This window comes from Chiloscyllium plagiosum, chromosome 28 (genome assembly GCF_004010195.1).
Source record: "Chiloscyllium plagiosum isolate BGI_BamShark_2017 chromosome 28, ASM401019v2, whole genome shotgun sequence".
Classification (NCBI taxonomy): Eukaryota; Metazoa; Chordata; class Chondrichthyes; order Orectolobiformes; family Hemiscylliidae; genus Chiloscyllium; species Chiloscyllium plagiosum.
Window position 1 is genome coordinate 42,297,457 of NC_057737.1, and position 19,510 is coordinate 42,316,966.

At 44.0% G+C, this 19,510-nt stretch overlaps 1 protein-coding gene across 1 annotated transcript in view; it reads left to right on the top strand.

Moving 5' to 3' along the window:
- The window catches only part of LOC122564150 (GAS2-like protein 2A), an 82,190-nt gene that overhangs the window by 38,898 nt on the left and 23,782 nt on the right, over positions 1-19,510 (top strand). Inside the window, exons 3-5 of the mRNA XM_043718783.1 lie at positions 6,468-6,575; positions 9,840-9,936; positions 13,817-14,120. Coding sequence (XP_043574718.1) covers positions 6,468-6,575; positions 9,840-9,936; positions 13,817-14,120 — 509 coding nt within the window. The remainder of the gene's footprint in view (positions 1-6,467; positions 6,576-9,839; positions 9,937-13,816; positions 14,121-19,510) is intronic.

Below are 19,510 nucleotides of genomic sequence, written 5' to 3' on the forward strand. Positions count from 1 at the left end.
TACTTTTTCCCCACCCCCACCCTCCTCTAGCTTATCTCTCCACGCTTCAGGCTCTCTGCCTTTATTCCTGATGAAGGGCTTTTGTCCGAAACGTCGATTTTACTGCTCCTCGGATGCTGCCTGAACTGCTGTGCTTTTCCAGCACCACTAATCCAGAATCTGGTTTCCAGCATCTGCAGTCATTGTTTTTACCTACACTACAACTGCTCCTTTTGTACCTACACACAGTTAATCAGTCAATTAACCCCAATCACCTATTTAACTACTTGCTATTATTCAGACAAAAATGGGATGGGGGAGAAAATACCTGACAAAACAAGGTTAGTGGAATAAGCTGCATCAGAACATTGCCCAACATGTTGTACAGCATGCTGATCTACATTATGAAGTGTAGTCACAAAGCTTTCACAATGTTAGAGATGCCCATCTCATATTTATCCTCGACATAGTGGCACTGAAGTGACTAGGCTAGTATACCCTTGTTTTTAGAAGACTGATAGGGGAGTTGATTGAGACGTATAAGATTATGAAAGGATTGGACACTCTGGCAGTAGGAAACATGTTTCCGCTGATGGGTGAGTGCCGAACTAGAGGACACAGCTTAAAAATACGGGGTAGACCATTTAGGACAGAGATGAGGAGAAACGTCTTCACCCAGAGAGTGGTGGCTGAGTGGAATGCTCTGCCCCAGAGGGCAGTGGAGGCCCAGTCTCTGGATTCATTTAAGAAAGAGTTGGATAGAGCTCTCAAAGATAGTGGAATCAAGGGTTATGGAGATAAGGCAGGAAGATGATACTGAATAGGAATGATCAGCCATGATCATATTGAACTGCGGTGCAGGCTCAAAGGGCTGAATGGCCTACTCCTGCTCCTATTGTCTATTGTCTATTGTAATGGGTCTGTGTGAGGTTAGCTGTGGCAATGCTGTGATGGGTCTGTGTTAGGTTAGCTGTGGCGATGCTGTGATGGGTCTATGTTGGGTTAGCTGTGGAGGTACTGTGATGGGTGTGTGTTATGTTAGCTGTGGCGATGCAGTCATGGGTCTGTGTGAGGTTAGCTATGGCGATGCTGTGATTGGTCTGTGTTAGGTTAGTTGTGGCGATGCTGTGATGGGTGATAAGATTAGATTACTTACAGTGTGGAAACAGGCCCTTCGGCCCAACAAGTCCACACCGACCCGCTGAAGCACACCCACCCAGACCCATACCCCTAACCCTACGGGCAATTTAGCGTGGCAAATTCACATAACCTGCACATTTTTGGACTGTGGGAGGAAACCGGAGCACCGGGAGGAATGCCCACGCAGACACAGGGAGAATGTGCAAACTCTACGCAGTCAGTCACCTGAGGTGGGAATTGAACCCGGATCTCTGGTGCTGTGAGGCAGCAGTGCTAGCCACTGTGTGACCGTGCCGCCCCGGGTCTCTGTTAGGTTAGCTGTGGTGATGCTGTGATAGGTTTGTGTTAGGTTAACTGTGGCAATGCTGTGATGGGTCTGTGTTCAGTTAGCTGTGGCAATGCTGTGATGGGTCTGTGTTGTTAGCTGTGGCGATGCTGTGATGGGACTGTGTTGGGTTAGCTGTGGAAATGCTTTTATTGGTCTGTGTTCGGTTAGCTGTGGCGATACTGTGATTGGTCTGCGTTAGATTAGCTGTGGCGATGCTGTGTTTGGTCTGTGTTAGGTTAGCTGTGGAGATATTGTGATGGGTCTGTGTTAGGTTAGCTGTGGCGATACTGTGATGGGTCTATGTTAGTTTAGTTTGGCAATGCAGCGATGGGTCTATGTTAGGTTAGCTGTGGCGATGCTATGATGGATATGTGTGAACTTAGCTATGGCGATGCTGTGATGGGTCTCTGTTAGGTTAACTGAGAAGATATTGTACTGGGTCTATGTTATTTTCGCTGTGGTGATACTGTGATGTGTCTGTGTTAGGTTAGCTGTGGTAATACTGTGATGGGTCTATGTTTGGTTAGCTGTGGCAATACTGTGATTGATCTGTGTTAGGTTAACTGTGGCGATGGTGTGATGGTTCTGTGTTAGGTTAGCTGTGGCGATGGTGTGATGGTTCTGCGTTGGGTTAGCTGTGGCGATACTATGATGGGTCTGAGTCAGGTTAGCTGTGGCGATGCTGTGATGGGTCTGTGTTATATTAGCTGTGGTAATGCTGTGATGGGTCTGTGTTATATTAGCTGTGGCAATGCTGTGTTAGGTCTGTGTTAGGTTAGCTGTGGCGATACTGTGATGTGTCTGCGTTGGGTTAGCTGTGGCGATGCTGTGATGGGTCTGTGATAGGTTAGCTGTGGTGATACTGTGATGGGTCTGTGTTAGGTTAGCTTGGCGGTTTTGTGATTGGTCTGTAATAGGTCTGTAGAGAAACTGTGATTGGTCTGCGTTAGGTTCGCTATGGTGAACCTGTGATTGGTCCTGTTCGTCCCTCTCTCACTTCTGACTTTTGTTGGATTCTGACTCTGCAACAACGTAACCTCTGTCATTGTTGGGCGAGAATTGCTTGAGGTTCAGATGAGAATTCCGTGTGCTCTTCCTTTGGTCAAATAGCTGCCTGGATTAACAAGCTAAGGAAGGGGTGGGCACGATAAAGAATGTAGGACTTTACCTTCTGGTGAATATGTAACTAAATGCTGACAGAAGGCGGAGCACAAACAAACAGGGATATTGACCCCAACATGGATCAAGCATGGTGGCACTGTACCCCAACAGGAGACTGCCACAATGGCACTGTACCCCAATGAGAGACAGCTACTAAGGCACGGTACCCCAATAGGAGACAACCAAGTGTTCCTGTATCCTAACAGGGAACAGGCACAGTGGCATGTACCCCAATAAGACACAGTTAAGGTGGTAGAGTAGCCTAACACGAGACAGCCACAGTGGCACTGTACCCTATTAAAAGACAGCAAAGCTGGTACTGTATCCCAACAGAGGATAGCTATAGTGGTACTGTACCCAGGCAGGAGTAGCAGCTGAGAAACTGTAGTTAAACATGAGATCATAATTAAGAGTCTGGATCCCAAAACCAGTCTTACCCTCAGCCTCTCACTGAGCCCATCCTGTCTGTGCCTCTGTGTGGGTCAACATTCAGCTGGGGATGACACAGACAAATTGGGTTGAATCAAATAACAGGCATGTTTTCTGTAATTTTCTTACGCTGCCATTGGCCCATTCACTATACCATGTGGTCCCTTTGATATTGCTGACTGCTCACAACTTAAAGAGACCGGTTCTCATGTGGGCCCTATTTGTCTCTGTGTGCTGGACTGATACATGGTCCTGTGGGCTTGCAGGATTCAGGCGCAGTTTAAAGCAACAATTTATGAAGCAGTGCATTCAGGAACAAAGAACAATGGAAGAAGTCTCCAGATACGATTCTTAATCAAAAGTTGCAATGAGTGATCTAGGGAAGAATGTTGAATTTAAAAATTGATGCAGGTTAAAACAACTGTAAAATTGCAAATAGTAGTTTGGAGTTTATACATCAAAGTACTTAATACAAAAACAAGATAATGTTCAATTTATACAAATCTTTGATTGGGCTACAGATGGGGCTCTTTGTACAGTTTGAGGCTTCCCATTAAACAGGATCCACAATTAAAACTATTATAACATGCATGAAATTGAAGCTAATGTAATGAAACAGAAGGAATAAATAGGAACAGGAAGAGGCCATGCAGCCCATTGAGCTTGTTCTATCACACACTCAGATCATGGCTGATTTATATCTTAACTCCATTGACACACTCGGTTCTGCATCCATTAACGTCCATTTTTGAACAAAAATCCACCAACCACAAGTTTGACAGTTTTTAGTCAATCTAGAAGCTGTGCCTAGGTACCTTGTATCTAAGCCGGCGCTGTAATTAGCGACATATAAACTTTTCACTATACTCGTTGAGTATTTGTGACAATAAAGGCTATTCTGTTCAATCTCCAGCCCCAACTCCGATTTTTGCAAAACAATTCTGAATGTCCACTTGCTTGTGTGAACTTATGCACACTCTAAGACCAATTTTAAAGTTACGTCCTATTGTTCTGTCTACCTCAACATTCTCTCTATAAACCTCCGTTGTTTCCAACTCTCTACGTCCCAGAGGCTGTTTTGCAGCGACTCCCAACATCCTTCTCTAATTTGACATTCTTCAGGTTTCAATTCCCAACTTCTTAAGTCAGCTTCTTAAAAATCTTTGCAATTAAATCTATCCATCACCTCATCCCCTCTCTATAACTGTAACCTCCTTCAACCTTGCAGCCTGCTCCTGAACTCTCCAGTGCAAATTCTGGCCCATTTCTGTCCCTTGCGCTGTAAAATTCAACCCTCTGATTTTGTGAAAATCAGTGAGTTTTGAACGACTTCGTACAAATATCTCCGTGTCTAATGAGACCCTTGGGTACGCATGTTGTTCCACACTGCCTGGAAGTTTTGTCAGTGAAGATCTAATCTTCAATGTGACGTGGATCACTCCTGTGATTTAATCCAGCCTCACGAGCTGACGGGAGAGACCATCACTCTCACATCGAACAGCGAGATGGTAGGATTTGTGAGTCTTCACACTGAGTCGGAATTCTGTCAAAGAAACTTCAGAACCTGTTCTCCAATCAAACTTGACGTCATGAAGATCTTTCTCTGAGCGGTTTCTCTAATCAACCTGTTGGGTGTGGTATTACACGTCCCTGGAGCAGGTCGGACTTGACCCCAGCTCTCCTGGTGCAAGGGTAGTGACATTGCACCACAAGAGGGTCCCCGTCACGATTTTAAAAAATGTAATCTATTTTTCTAATTGACCTGCTTCGAGATGTTACTATACAATCTGGAGCAGGTGGGGCTTAAACCTGGTTCTCTCAGTTCAGAGGTGGGGACACTTCCACTGCACCACAAGAGTACCTCTTTTGTTGATTCCTTTCTGTATTTAACCTATTTTTCTGATCAACCTGTACAGAGATGTTATTATATACCTCTGGAGCAATCGATGTCATGAAATTTCAATAACTTGAACAATTTAAGCTGTGAACAGATCCGCCCCATTAGGGCTGACACTGAGAAGGGCTTTGGACCTAAATGGACTCTGTCACGGCCAAACAATGGTAACAAATGCATTGTTAATCAGTGAAAGGGACCATAGTCCGAGATGACTGTGGACTATTCTGTCATTAGAGAGAGAGAGAGATGGCTTGTGGTCAGTTTAACCTGAAGGCCAAGGATGAAAAGGTTGGAACTTCCTGGTGACCCCAGCCTGTACGAGAATTAGACTCACTCTACATTGCAAACCATCCATCCAGGCTCTCGAGCTAACCAAACTCCCATTTAACCAGCTCGAGACGACGGAGAGAGTCAGGCGGAGCATCCTCGCAGAAATAGCAGGGGGTGGGGTCCGTCAGCAGCCACTCTGCATCTTCCTAATGTTGGGTCCCGTTATTGGATAGAGAGTGCCTTTGAGTGAGGGGTATTCCACCCCTGCTTGAGGGGAGCCTGCAGGCTCTCACATGGTGACTGTGACTCCCCTGGTAGCTGCTCATGAATTACCAGCAGACTGCGGCCATTCACTAACCGTGAATTGGGATCTCATTCCAGGTCCTGGTGGGAAGGCTGTTACACCCCTTACTTAGTTAGGCAGATGTGGAAGTCGATGGGGTCCCCATCTCACACCTTCTAGCTGCTAGGGGAACACTAAATTCAGCCCTAAGTCTCTCAGCTGTCTTTATATCTGCTGTGCTTTAGAGCTGGATGTTTTGTAAGCCCATAGACCGTGCTTCCAAAAGCCCCACTGAGCACATCATCCAGGCTGACCCTTCAGTGTCGCACTGCTGGAAGTGCCTTTTGTCAGGTGAGAGGATAATTTTTTAAAAATTAATTAACAGGACAAGGGTGTCGCTGGCCAAGCCAGCATTTATTGCTCATCCGTCATTGGCCAGAGGGGATTGAGCATCAACCACGTTGCTGTGAGTCTGGAGTCACATGTAGACCAGACTAGGTAAGGATGGCAGTTTCCTTCCCTGAAGGACGTTGGTGAACCAGATGGGTTTTCCTGACAATCGACAATGAATTCACGGTCCTTATTAAACTCCTAATTCCAGATTTTTATTGATTTCAAATTCCACCATCTACTATAGCAGGATTCAACTTGGGTCCCTAGAACATTATCTGAGTCTCTGGATTAACAGTCCAGCATTAATACCACTTGGTCATCACCTTCCCCATAAATTGAGTCTCTCTCTCTACCCTCTGGCTGTGAACAATAATTTGAAGAACAGCAAGAGAGTCCTGGCTAATGTCAGCTGATCTAGTCACTGAATTCATTGCCCATGTGGGAGATTGCTGAATGTGTATATATATCTTGGCTGCTGCATTTCCTACATTACAACAGCACTTTTGAAAAGCATCCCTGAGGTTGTGAAATGTTTTGGAACATTCTGAAGGGCTCTCTTTGTTTACCTGTGTTTTTTAACTTGGCAGGTACGTCACCTGGTGAGCCGGTGTACCTGCCCCGATCAGTTTCCCATGGTAAAAGTCTCCGAAGGGAAATACAAAGTGGGCGACTCCAACACTTTGATTTTTGTGAGGGTGAGTGGTAGTGGATTTCCAGTTTTTTAAAAAAAATGTTGGCAAGGGTGTCCATGTACCAAATTTGCCCCGCCTTTCAGTCATATCTTCTCTCCTCAGTTGCGAAGAGGAATTTACAAACTGCAAGCCTTGCTGAAATTCACCACTTCTTCACAGACCCACGTGCAGGGTTTTTCTGGAATAGCTGGAAAGTTGCCTCATGGCGACAAAAGGACAGTTTTAAATCTAAAAACTCATTTTAGGATTCCATTATCGTGTCTGGACAAGAGGATCATCTATGGTTTAGAACGGTCGGGTTAATAAAATTATCATTTGGCCTGTCGGAGAAATGTCCCATTTTCCAATAAACCTTGTACACATGACCACTTAGCTTCGAAAGACCGCTCCGCACTGATGAGTCATAATCTCTCCACCAATTTATAAAGGGTTACAAATGGCTGATTGTTGATTACAGAACAATACAGGTCTAACTACGATAGATAGTTTCATAATATTAAAAGGCTAACAATACTACTGGTCTAACAACATGGATTAATTGAAAAATGGTAACAAGAGGCTGGAAATATTACTAGCCTAAGAATATCGATTAATTGAACAATTGAAACTGATTGTATAGCATCCTGTTCATAGTGGCAAATGGTCAGTGAGTATCAATATTAAATACTCTGGTGACATCTTGTCTTCAGGGGTATTGGGGTATTGTTTTAGCTGGAGCTCCCATGGACAGAGTGACCCCTCGGGGGACTCATCAGTGGGTGTGGAGATATAACAGTTTTGTCAGTGAGAGAATCCAATTAGCGGCTCATTTAACTAACGTGTTTGCTCTGTTCAGGGCAATGGCTGTCACAGCCACTTCCTGTGAATGGCTTCTATAATTTAGCCAGCATTTCTCCTCTAAGCAGGGAAAATGGTTTCCCTTCTCCGACATGGCCTATTGAGTCCACACTGATCCTCCGAAGAGCATCTTACCCAGGCCCACCCCCTTACCCTTTCACTGTAACCCTGCATTTCCCATGGCTCCCAGCCTGCACATTTATTGTGCATTTGTTTGGAGAAAAGTCCACTCTCATTGTTGGGTTTGATGCAAGGTCCCAGTTTAGCTCCTGGGATAAGGATAGTGCTGGTGATGTCAGCATTCATTGCCCTGAGAAGCTGGTGGTGAGCTTGTCTCTGGACAGCATTTTTTTGACACAACTGAGTGGCATTCTGAGGACAGGCCAACGTCAAATGCATTTTGTGGTTTTGTTCAATATATTTGATCATGGGATGTGGGTGTTATTGGCAAAGCCAGCAATTATTGTTCCACCCCTCATGCCCAGAGGGCAGTAAAGAATAAACCACATTGCTGTTGGTCTGAGTCACACATAGGCCAAACCAGGTAAGGATGGCAGTTTCCTTCTCTAAAGGATATATGGGTTCCAGATGACAATTGACAATGGGTTCATAGTTACCATTACACTTTGAATTCCATGTTTTTATTGAATTCAACTTTCGCTAATTGCCATAGAATCATAGAACCCCTACATTGTGGAAACAGGCCATTTGACCCACCAAGTTCAAACCAACCCTCCAAAGGGCATCCCTCCCAGACTTAATCACCCACCCCTCACCACCCCACCCTGTCCCTGTAACCCTGCATTCCCCAAGGCTAATCCATCTAACCTGCACATCCCTGGATACTATGGGATACTTTACCATGGCCAATCCATCTGACCTGCACATCTTTGGACTGTAGGAGGAAACCGGGTCACCCAGAGGAAACCCACGCAGACATGGGGAGAATGTGCAATCTCCACACAGACAGACTCCTGAGGGTAGGATCAAACCTGGGCATGTTGGGGATTTGAACCCAGAACATTACGTGGGCGGCACGGTGGCACAGTGGTTAGCACTGTTGCCTCACAGCGCCAGAGACCCGGGTTCAATTCCCGCCTCAGGCGACTGACTGTGTGGAGTTTGCACGTTCTCGCCGTGTCTGCGTGGGTTTCCTCCGGGTGCTCCCCGGTGGTTTCCTCCCACAATCCAAAAAATGTGCAGGTTAGGCAAATTGGCCATGCTAAATTGCCCGTAGTGTTAGATGAAGGGGTAAATATAGGGGAATGGGTCTGGGTGGGTTACGCTTCAGCGGGTCGGTGTGGACTTGTTGGGCCGAAGGGCCTGTTTCCACACTGTAAGTAATCTAATCTAATTAGACTGGGGTTTTGGATCCAGAGGTATTACCAGTGCAAAATCACCTCTTCCTGGGATTATGTAGACAAAGATGCAGGGTTCTTTCCCGAAAGGGCATTTAGTGAAGTTTGACATGAAGGACGATACAATAGATTCATGTTCATTTTGATGCAAGCAGTTCTTTTATTTCCAGATATTGTAAACCTGAATTCAAATTCTCAAATGACCATGGTGGTTTATGCAATTAATGTTTTCTGGATGGCGAAAATAATATTACAGTGTCCTTGTTGAGCATCAAACATATTTTTCAAAAATCCAGAATGCAGTTGACACTTGATGTCCTCTGAATTGCTATAGAATACCTCTCAATTATAGGTCAAACCCACAAGAACTTTTATCTGGATTCTTCATAAAGGTTATCCTCTGTAGTTGAACCTGTAGTTGAGGCCATTTCCTAACCCTCTGTTTGACCATCACTCCTTGCCAACCCACATTGGCTCTCGGTCAGAAAATGCCTCCACTTTATCTTTCTGGTGTTTGTATCCCTTCATGACATTGATTCCCCATGTGTCTGAAAGGTTTCATAACTTTACATTCTTGGTACCTAGGAATCGCAAGAACCGAGTGAGGCACAAATTTCAGACTGCGGCGAGCTGTCCAGTTTGAATCATTTCCATCCACACTGTGATAAACATCTGCAAATGATGCTTTAACATTGGATGTTCAAACCCACCAACCCAGTGTTCAAAAGTATTGGTCAGAATTAATAATCCTCTGTGGAACACACCTGGTCCAGATCTATAAATTTATTACTTTAATGCAGTCACAGTCATCACTATTGATCCCCTTCTGTTCCATCAATGTGCGTGACAGATTGTATTTGGATGCCAAGAAGGATTCCATAATTTGATGCTGAATTGTGTGCCAGACTCCAATATAGATTCTTGCGTGTATTGATTTCAAGAGCTGCAAACAGCTTGTTCTAATAATTAAATTAAACAAATACAAAACAAAAACATTTTGCTGGTCTTGCTCAGGGAAAGAGATATTAAATGTTCTCAAGGCTCACTCCTGCCTTTCTCTCTTATTTTGTAGATCTTGCGGAGTCTTGTGATGGTGCGAGTGGGTGGGGGATGGGACACCCTGGAGCATTACCTGGACAAACATGACCCCTGTCGTTGCACGTCACTCAGTAAGTGCTGGTCGGTCAGGAGCTGCTGGCTAGAGAGATAAGGCACGGGTGAAGGGAGCATCCAGATACAACAGTACATGTATAAAGGCCATTTTCCATTTCAAACTTCAGTGGTTTTGCAGTGGGCATGTTGGATATCGTTGTCTGGTCCTGCAAAACTTATGGGCTGTTGAAAAAAAAGGCAGATCTTGTTGAAGATTTTCATCTTGCATTAAACAGGGCAGTTGCAAGAATCCCAATTCAAGAAGCAAACCAACAAGTGCTGATTGGTCGAGGTATTCCCATGGAGCATGTACAACGTAATGACGATTAACACTTAGCAGCCCGGTTTGGATAAATTTTACACCAGGTTGGTTTCACTATGGTCAAGGTATTGTCCTAAGAAATGAACCATCAAGTGGTGTGTCGATAGCCAATTTTGGGCTGTCAGTCAGGACCCCAGTATGGTGCATTTGTAGGTACTGGAAGCTATACGTATTAACACCTACAGCCCTGTCCTTTGGAAAGAACATGTGCACAGCTTCTGTTTCGAATCAGCAAAATAGGTGGCAGCTGGTGCATTACTCAGATCAATGCCCTGACCAAACAGAATCAATCTTAAAATTTAAACAATGCCAGCAGTTAACTGCCGATCATCATACACCAGTGCAGTTCCATGGCATTGCCTTTATAAATTCAGAGTCTGTTTGCCAATCAATCAGTTACTTCCTCTTGTGCAGTATTAGTGTTGGTTTTTCCCTTGAATTGGTATTCTTGTGAATTGTCCTGATGACAGCATGATGAAACACTTCAACAAAATGTGTCCTTTTTCAGCAATGCTTTAAAGATTCTTAATTGGTCCACTTAAAGCAAAAAAAAACGTTACAGGGATCACCCCATTGATCTATCGGAAATTCCTACTGAACAGCAGCAAGAATGGGAGTGCAATGACTCATGCAGGTGTCTTAGCTTCAGCTTGGCAGATGATATTAGGAATGGGCAGCAAGTGGCACAAGTTGAGACTGAATTTCAAAAATTCTGATTAGCTGCCTGTTAAACAGGCAGTGGAAAACCAGGTTGGATAAGCCGGTGTCTTCCCCATTACTGAGAACTAGTCGGTAAGGATTTCTGACCATGCTTCACTATTCTTTAAACATTTTTAGAATAGCAACTAAGGAGAATTCATTGGACACAGTTCATTTGAATTGATAAGAGCCACTCTTGTTATATTACTACACAAGAGCTGCATGACAACAGTAAAGGAACATGTAATAAGGGAAGATGAGTCACAGTGATTGTGGGATGGGTATTAGAGAGCAGAGATCTAAGGATCTGGGAGGGAAGTTTCTTAAATGCTGTAATTTGGGTTCTTCAGCAGTCTATGTTGAGCTGCTATTATCTATTTTGTATAAATCTATAAATATACATGAATATATACACACATCTGTAACCCAGAACTAGCAGTTGAGACAATGATATTCAAATTTGCTGATAACTAAATTATAGGTTTGACAAATTGTGAACAAGAGTTAAAGAGTGTAGGAGGACACAATATAACAACATGGGCAAAGAGCCAGCACTCAAACGCTTTTCTCTTTATTCTTTCATGGGATGTGGGCAGTGCCACTATGGCCAGTATTTGTTGCCCATCCCTAACTGTCCTTGAACTGAGTGGCATTCTGGGTTGTGTCAGAGGGTAGTTAAGAGTCAGCCACATTTCTGGAGCCTACAAGGAGTAAGGATGACATATTTACTCCCATAAAGCACATTAGTGAACCCAAGGGATGAAGGAAGTTTCACAGTTGCCATGATGGAGACTGGCTTTCAGTAGCAGAATTATTAGTTGCTGTTGCGGGATTTGAATCCATAGTCCCAGAGCCATGAGGCAAATTCTCCATGACTACCAGTTTTTACACCTCACTCAGACAATTACCTAGATTAGATTACCTACAATGGAACCAGGCCCTTCAGCCCAACCCAACCCTCCGAAGAGTAACCCACACAGACCCATTTCCCTCCGACTAATGCACCTAAACCAATTGGTAATTTAGCGTGGCCAATTCATCTGTTTTGGACTGTAGGAGGAAACCCTCGCAGACACGGGGAGAATGTGCAAACTCCACATAATCAGTCACCCGAGGCTGGAATCGAACCCATGTCCCGGGTGCTGTGAGGCAGCAGTGCTAACCACTGGGCCACTGTGCCACCCCATTAGTCCTGGAGTCGTTACAAAGTTAAAAATTTTTGAAAAAGTATGTAAAATTCCCCAGTTTACTGTTCTTTTAGACCAGTTTGATGGATGGAAAGCACAGACCAGTTTTCTAAACTTAACATGAATTACGTTTTATTTCAACTCAATAGATTCTGGCTACAGGTAAACAATTATATATTGTTGACATATAACTCCACTAATTAAAACTCTGATCCTCTTATACATTTCCCCTCAATATACACAGGCATGCAAAAAACATTTGTTATAGATAGAGGGAAAACCTGAGAAAGTAGTTCCTGTTCACAGGGTAGCTGAAATAATTGTTATGATTCTTCTGCCAGTTAGAGTACTGCTTCTCAGTCACCTTTCTCTGGATGCTTCCACTGGTTTGCAAGAGGCACAGGGTGGCAGGTTCAGCTACAAAACAGTCAATTTAAAGTCACTGCTCACAACAAGTGCTGACAGAAAGATAAACTAGTTTTCTTCAGGATTAAAGTGGGCTTTGCTGTAGATAACAGAGAGAGCTCCTGAACTGCAGCAGATCTGATTTCTTCTCTGTATTGTGTTCACAGCCCCAGGCTGGTCCAGCTACGTTGAGAACCAATCATCAGATGGTTGTTGGTAGGCAGAGGCCTTTGTTGTCGATAATTGGTCACTAGTCCATAGACCAATCAGCCAGTTGTACCAACCGAAGGCCTATCTGCACACAACCCATCAGCTCCAATTCATCTGCAACCAGACTTTAACCACTGCTTGAACAAGCAGCTGAATAAACAAATAAGTGTTAGGGTACTTGCTTTCAAGGCAAGCAGCAATCCCATAGCAATCCTTGGCTTTAAAATGGTTCTCTTCTCATTTCAGCTCACCATTAGAAATGCCAATGAAATAAAAAAAGACAGGATTTTTCATAGCCCAGTGACTAGGTGGTGCAGGCAGAGAAATGTGTAAGTACAAAAAGGTGAGGAGTGTGGGTGTGGAAAGAATTAGAATATAGAACATAGAAGAGTACAACACAGAAACAGGCCCTTCAGCCCACAATATTGTTCTGAACTTAACGCCAAATTAAACGAATCCCTTCTGCGTACCCTTGTTCCATATCCCTCCATTCCTTGGATATTCATGTGCTTATCTCAAAGTCCCTTAAACACCTCTGTCGTATCTGTCTCCACCACCCCCCAGGGCAGTGCGGTCCAGACTCCTATCATTCTCTGTGTAAAAACACTTGCCGCTCACATCTCCTTTGAACTTTCGCCCGCTCATCTTGAATGCATGCCCTGTGGTGTTAGAGATTTCAACTCTGGGAAAAAGATTCTGACTGTCAGCCCTATCTATGTGTCTCATAATTTTCATTCAAATCTCCCCTCAGCCTCCGTCGCACCAGAGAAAAGAAACCCAAGTTTTTCTAGCATCTCCTTATACTTGCTGTTTGAATAGTAAGACTGTAAATGCAGGAGAGGAGGAGAGAAGCTTGTAGATAGCAATCTGAAAATAGTGAGGCATGGTTGGATATTGGACACACTGGATAAAACTGGAAGGGGAAGGCATTGACTGTGCACAAGACCTTAGATAGACTACAAATGCAATATTATGTGAAGTTTGGGGCTTGTGCCAGCCTGCCAATTGAGTTCCGGAGCCGATGGGCAGGTTTCTAGTCTTTGAGTAATAACATGACCCTTGAATTTTGAACAGCTCACAAGCAAGTGTCCAGGTTCAGCAGCCCACACAGACCTGTCAATCCTGTTCACCAGATCAAGGTTCGCCTGCCACCGAGGACAGACCAGACAAACAAGCCACAGGCGGCGCTCATTCTATCAAGGTCACAAAGTCCCATGCCTCCAGTGGAGTGGAGACTAAACACGCCATCTGCTGTTTCAACACGAGGTCGCAGTGCTGTTCGGCCCCCGTCACCCAATGTTCACACCCCCTCTGCAGGTCATTTGACCACGAGGACACCTCGGGACAAATCAGAGCCACGGCAACTCTTTCACACCAGGTAGGGCAGTAGTATTGGGAGTTTAAATCACTATGAGATAGTTATTAAACAGCATTGGCTCCCTATTGCTTCTGACCTCATTAGAAATTTATACATATTGATATATTCAACACAAAACCTACACCACATGCTCTGTTTACAAAATCCGTTTATGTCCTCAGGGCATCTCAATTAGCCAATTAAACATTTTGGAAAGGTAATCACTGTTTGCCTATTCAACACAGTAAATTCCTACAAATGGGATTGAAACTATGTTGACTGTAACCTGCTTTGAACATTGAAAGGGCCTTGACATCTTTAAGGATATCGAGAAACAGACTGAACTTAGCACACAGAATCAGAGAGACAATCAATCTGAAACAACAGCTCATCTGGTCTATGTGTTGGTTGAACGGTAAATGTTGATGAGGAGGACACTGGGCAAATTGTGGCCAGTGAAGGGTAAATATGAAAGGGTATTGGGCTCAAGGGGCTGTAATCATCTCCAACTGACGAGATGGGTACAGCTCCAACACCATCCAGGCCAAAGCAGGCTGCTTGATGTGCATCGTTTTGGATATTTGAACTTTATTTTAAAAATAAGGGCAGATGAATTTTGGCTATTGTTTTTCTTTAGTTAGTAAAGGTCAGAAAGTCAATTTGGAACAGTGAGTATCAGTCCTAGGAAAGCATGTTTGCAGTCGAGTCCCTGGGAGCACCCATATACTGTAATTGGATAAGATATTAACTATACAGTTGAGCCTAAGACAGGCTGAAACAACACATTAAAGCAACTAGTTTAGTTTGGATTTCAAAACAGAAGGTTTCAGATTTTACGTTAGAAGGTAGAACTGGTTCTTGTAGCTGGAAAATCAATACCACTCAGGGTACTAAAGCATCTAATTGAAGTATGTTTTTTTTCCGTCCAATCTATCCTGGCTTGGAAGTCTTTAAGTTGTCAGAACTGAGAAAGTTTAAACCATTAGAATCAAATATAGTTCAGACCAGCGGACTTGGAAAGGAATCACAAAGAAAAGTCTCAACAATCCAAAGGAAAGAAACTGGAAAGTGTCTGAAAGATTTAACTGAAAAGATTTAAAAAGCTAAGAGTAAGATTTCTCTGCGATTGAGTCTCTGTGATGGATGGTGGTGGGAAACAGGTTAAAACTTTGTTTTGATGTTAGTGTTAAGATCTCTCTAATTGTCTTCTATATATACAACTTTGTTTTTGTTGATGTAATGAACTTGTATTCTGTTCATAAAGAGAGTCCACAGCCTCATTTGAAAATCTTCCAATGACTGCCCCCACGTCAATGAACTGCACAATTTATATGGATGATCTATTAAGCCTGGTTTCATTCTGGGATCTAACTTGCCCAGTATTGCTGTCAACTGGGACAGTAACACCCCATCCACCACCAATGTATAGGGGCAGCAGTGTGTACCACCTACCAGATGTCCTGCAACAATTCCGTAGCACCTTTCAAATTGGTGACGTCTTTCACCTGGAAGGACCAGGGCTATGTTGCAAGGGAGCACCACCATTTCTCCTGCAAGCCACATACCATCCTGTCTTTGGAATATATTGGCATTCCTTCACTGTCGCTGGGTCACGATCCTGGATCTCCTTTTGCAACAGCACTATTGGAGTACCTATACTACATGGACAGAAATGGTGCAAGAAGGCAGCTCACCACCATTTTGTCAAGGTTAATTAGGGATGGGCAATAAACCAGGAATGGATAAAGTAACAGCTTGACTTCTGTTCTTATGTAAAGTTTGGAAGGGGTTGTGTGAGATTGGAATTTGATAGAGATAAGGTTTGGAAAAGATTTGAAATGTCAGAAATTGAATAGTAAATAGTGAAAGGTTAATTGCACTGAGCAGTGAGTCAGGAACAAAAGGATGGAATTTGACAGCAGCAGTAGTAAATCCCAAATAAGGGTCAGGTGGATTTTCTTTTGTACAAAATGGGGTTTGTCTATTTGTTTCAACAGGGTTCACCAGCAAATGGTCAATAAATCGCTAACAGGTTGTGGCAGTGAACCAGCCAGTTAGAGTCCAATATAGCTAACAGCACACCTACATTGAGCAACCCATCTGAATGGTAGGGATTTTTGTGAGGATGGGAATTTTCCGTTGTAATTGTTAGCTCTGAATCAATACCCATACTGAGACCATCATCACTGAGCCAGGCTCAGCTGAACGCTGTACAAGAAGCTGAGTGAAGCTGCTTGAAAACTTAAACTTGTCTGAAACCAGCAGAATTTTAAAAAATGAGTTAAGTGGAAGCGATTAGCGGACTAAAATAAAACAAAGAACTGCGGAAATCCGAAATAAAAACAGAAATTACTGGAGAAACTCAACATCTGTGGAGAGAGAAGCAGAGTCAGCGTTTCTAGTCCAATGATCCTATCTCAGCAATCAGCAGTCTGATTTTCTCCCTTTGGCATACAGCAAAAAAAAAAATTGCAAGTCCTTCAAAATAGCATGAGTTTAAGCAGAATCTTTACAATAAGCATCAGTGGTGATGGACACTTGATATTGGCATTTATTCAATGCAGGTTTCTGTCTCTGATCTGCTCAGGCAGTATGAGTGGTAGCAACTGCACGAGAATTTGCAATGCATAGTCCAAAGCAGCTATTAAAGCTGCTGCATTCGGGATGCTTAACAAGATATTAGATACACTTATGTAAAAGAAGAATTAAGCTAGTAGGGAGAAGGAACAGAGATTTAGCATTGGTCAGACTGATGAGGAGGCAACAATGGAACAGCCTGGAGTCTGAATGGCCTCGTATGGGCTGTAGATTAGATTAGATTAGATTAGATTCCCTACAGTGTGGAAACAAGCCCTTTGGCCCAACCAGTCCACACTGACCCTCTGAAGAGTAACCCACCCAGACTCATTTCCCTCTGACTAATGCATTATGGGCAATTTAGCATGGCCAATTCACCTGACCTGCACATCTTTGGATTGTGGGAGGAAACCGGAGCACCCGGAGGAAACCCACGCAGACACGGGGAGAATGTGCAAACTCCACACAGACAGTCGCTTGAGGCTGGAATCATAATAGTTTCTATGATTCCATTTTCTGGTTGCACTTGATCAAAGTGATGCACAGAATGCCAGCAACTCGCAACGAGTCAAGCCCAGTGTATGTGAAGAAAACAATGTAGTGCCTGCCCTGCTGAGTGTTTTCAGAATTCTTAGAACTTGTTTGTTTTAGATTTCCAACGTCTACAAATATTGTTATTTCTCAAGGGAGTGACAAGTGCAGGAGAGCAGAGGAGAGAGAGCGTAAACTACCCACTATTCTGGTGGAAGAGGTGGATCACTGGTGTAGGCTGGATGGGCTGATTATTTCTGGAACCTCCGTTTTTGGCCAACATTACCACGTGGAAAGTTTCCATCTCTGACACTTCTTGTCTGGTTATTCTTCTGTGAAGTGGCTGTGTTGTCTTCATCACATTGAATTGATGGGTGCAGCTCCAACAACATTCAAGAAGCTTGACACTGTCCAGGTCAAAGCAGCCCACTTGATTGGCAAAACGTTCACTGACATCCACTCCCTTCATCACCGACGCTCAGTAACAGCAGGGTGTACCATCTACAAGATGCACTGCAGAAATTCACCAAAGATCCTCAGACAGCACCTTCCAAACCCACGACCACTTCCATCTAGAAGGACAAGGGCGGTAGGTACACGGGAACACCACCTCCTGCAAGCTCCCCTCCAAGCCACTCACCATCCTGATTTGGAAATATATCACTGTTCCCGTGTCAAGATCTTGGAATTCACTTCCTAATGGCATTGTGGGTCAACCCACACTGGTTAGAGTGCAGCAGTTCAAGAAGGCAGCTCATCACCACCATCTCAATGGAAACTGGGGATGGGCAATAAATGCTGGCTAATCCAGGAATGTGACCACATCCCATGAGTGAATGAAAAAAAGAAGCGTTTTCGTAAGTTGCTCATTGATTTGAGGATGATATCTAATTCGGGTTGCAGGTTTGCAAGGTCTTAATGTGACCAAACAGATCGATTCTCGACCCACAGGCCTGGGGGGGGCTGAGGCAGTGAGGTCTGGATTGCAGGATTTGCTTTTCCTTTCCTTATCAGAGAGTATTTACAGCACGGAAAGAGGCCCTTCAGCCCATTGTGTCTGTCTCAAACATCAAACATCCATCTGTTCAAATCCCTTCTGTACTAATGTTCTGTCTCAACAGTAATGCCTTTGAACTCCAAAAAAACCTGATACAGCTTGATGGATGGATTATTGCCATTCTGAATGATTAGTAGGAAGCACCTCCCAGTCACTCTCAGCATGGAAGCTGGTTTTTGACCATCAGGGCACAGAGTGCAAGCCATTCCAGTTAATTTTGTAGAGGTTTGGTCTGAATGCCCTTGAAGTAGGGTTCAGGAAGGATATTAATGTTTGTTTGACAGCCCTGACTTGCAATCTGGAGGATGTGGTGGAATTTCTCCAGCATTCTTAAGTATCAGTGTCACATCTCCCTGCAGTACAGGAGTGTGTCTGTACATCAGGCATTTTGTTGACTTGTGGAGATCTTTCTCACCATAGTCTCCCTGCTGTATAAAGGTTGAGTGGGCGGAGATGAACCCGTGTGTGTGAACTGGCTGCTGAGGTATGGAAAATGGTCATCATATTCCAAAGCCCTCTCCTTCAAGGTGTACCCTAGAACTCTGTGGGAAGCTAGAGCAGTGATTGCTGGGCCTCTTGCTGAGATATTTGTATCATCGATAGTCACAGGTAAGGTGCCAGATGACTGGAGGATGGCTTTCGTGGTACCACTGTTTAAGAAAGGGGGTAAGGACAAGCCAGGGAACTATAGACTAGTGAGACTGACATCAGTGCTGGGCAAGTTGTTGGGGAATCCTGAGGGACAGGATGCACATGTATTTGGAAAGGCAGCATCCGAGGAGCAGGAAAATTGACGTTTCGGGCAAAAGGTTTTGCCCGAAACGTCGATTTTCCTGCTCCGTGGAAGCTGCCTGAACTGCTGTGCTTTTCCAGCACCACTCTACTCCTGAATCTGGTTTCCAGCATCTGCAGTCATTGTTTTTACCTATGTATTTGGAAAGGCAGGACTTATTAAGGATCGTCAACATGGCTTTGTGCATGGGAAATCATCTCTCACAAACTTGATTGAGGTTTTTGAAGAAGTAACAAAGAGGATTGATGAGAGCAGAACGGTAATTGTGATCTATATGGACTTCAGTAAGGCGTTCGACAAGGTTCCTCATGGGAGACTGGTTAGCAAGGTTAGATCTCATGGAATACAGGGAGAACTAGCCATTTCAATACAGAACTGGCTCAAAGGTAGAAGACAGAGGATGGTGGTGGAGGATTGTTTTTCAGACTGGAGGCCTGTGACCAGTGGAGTGCC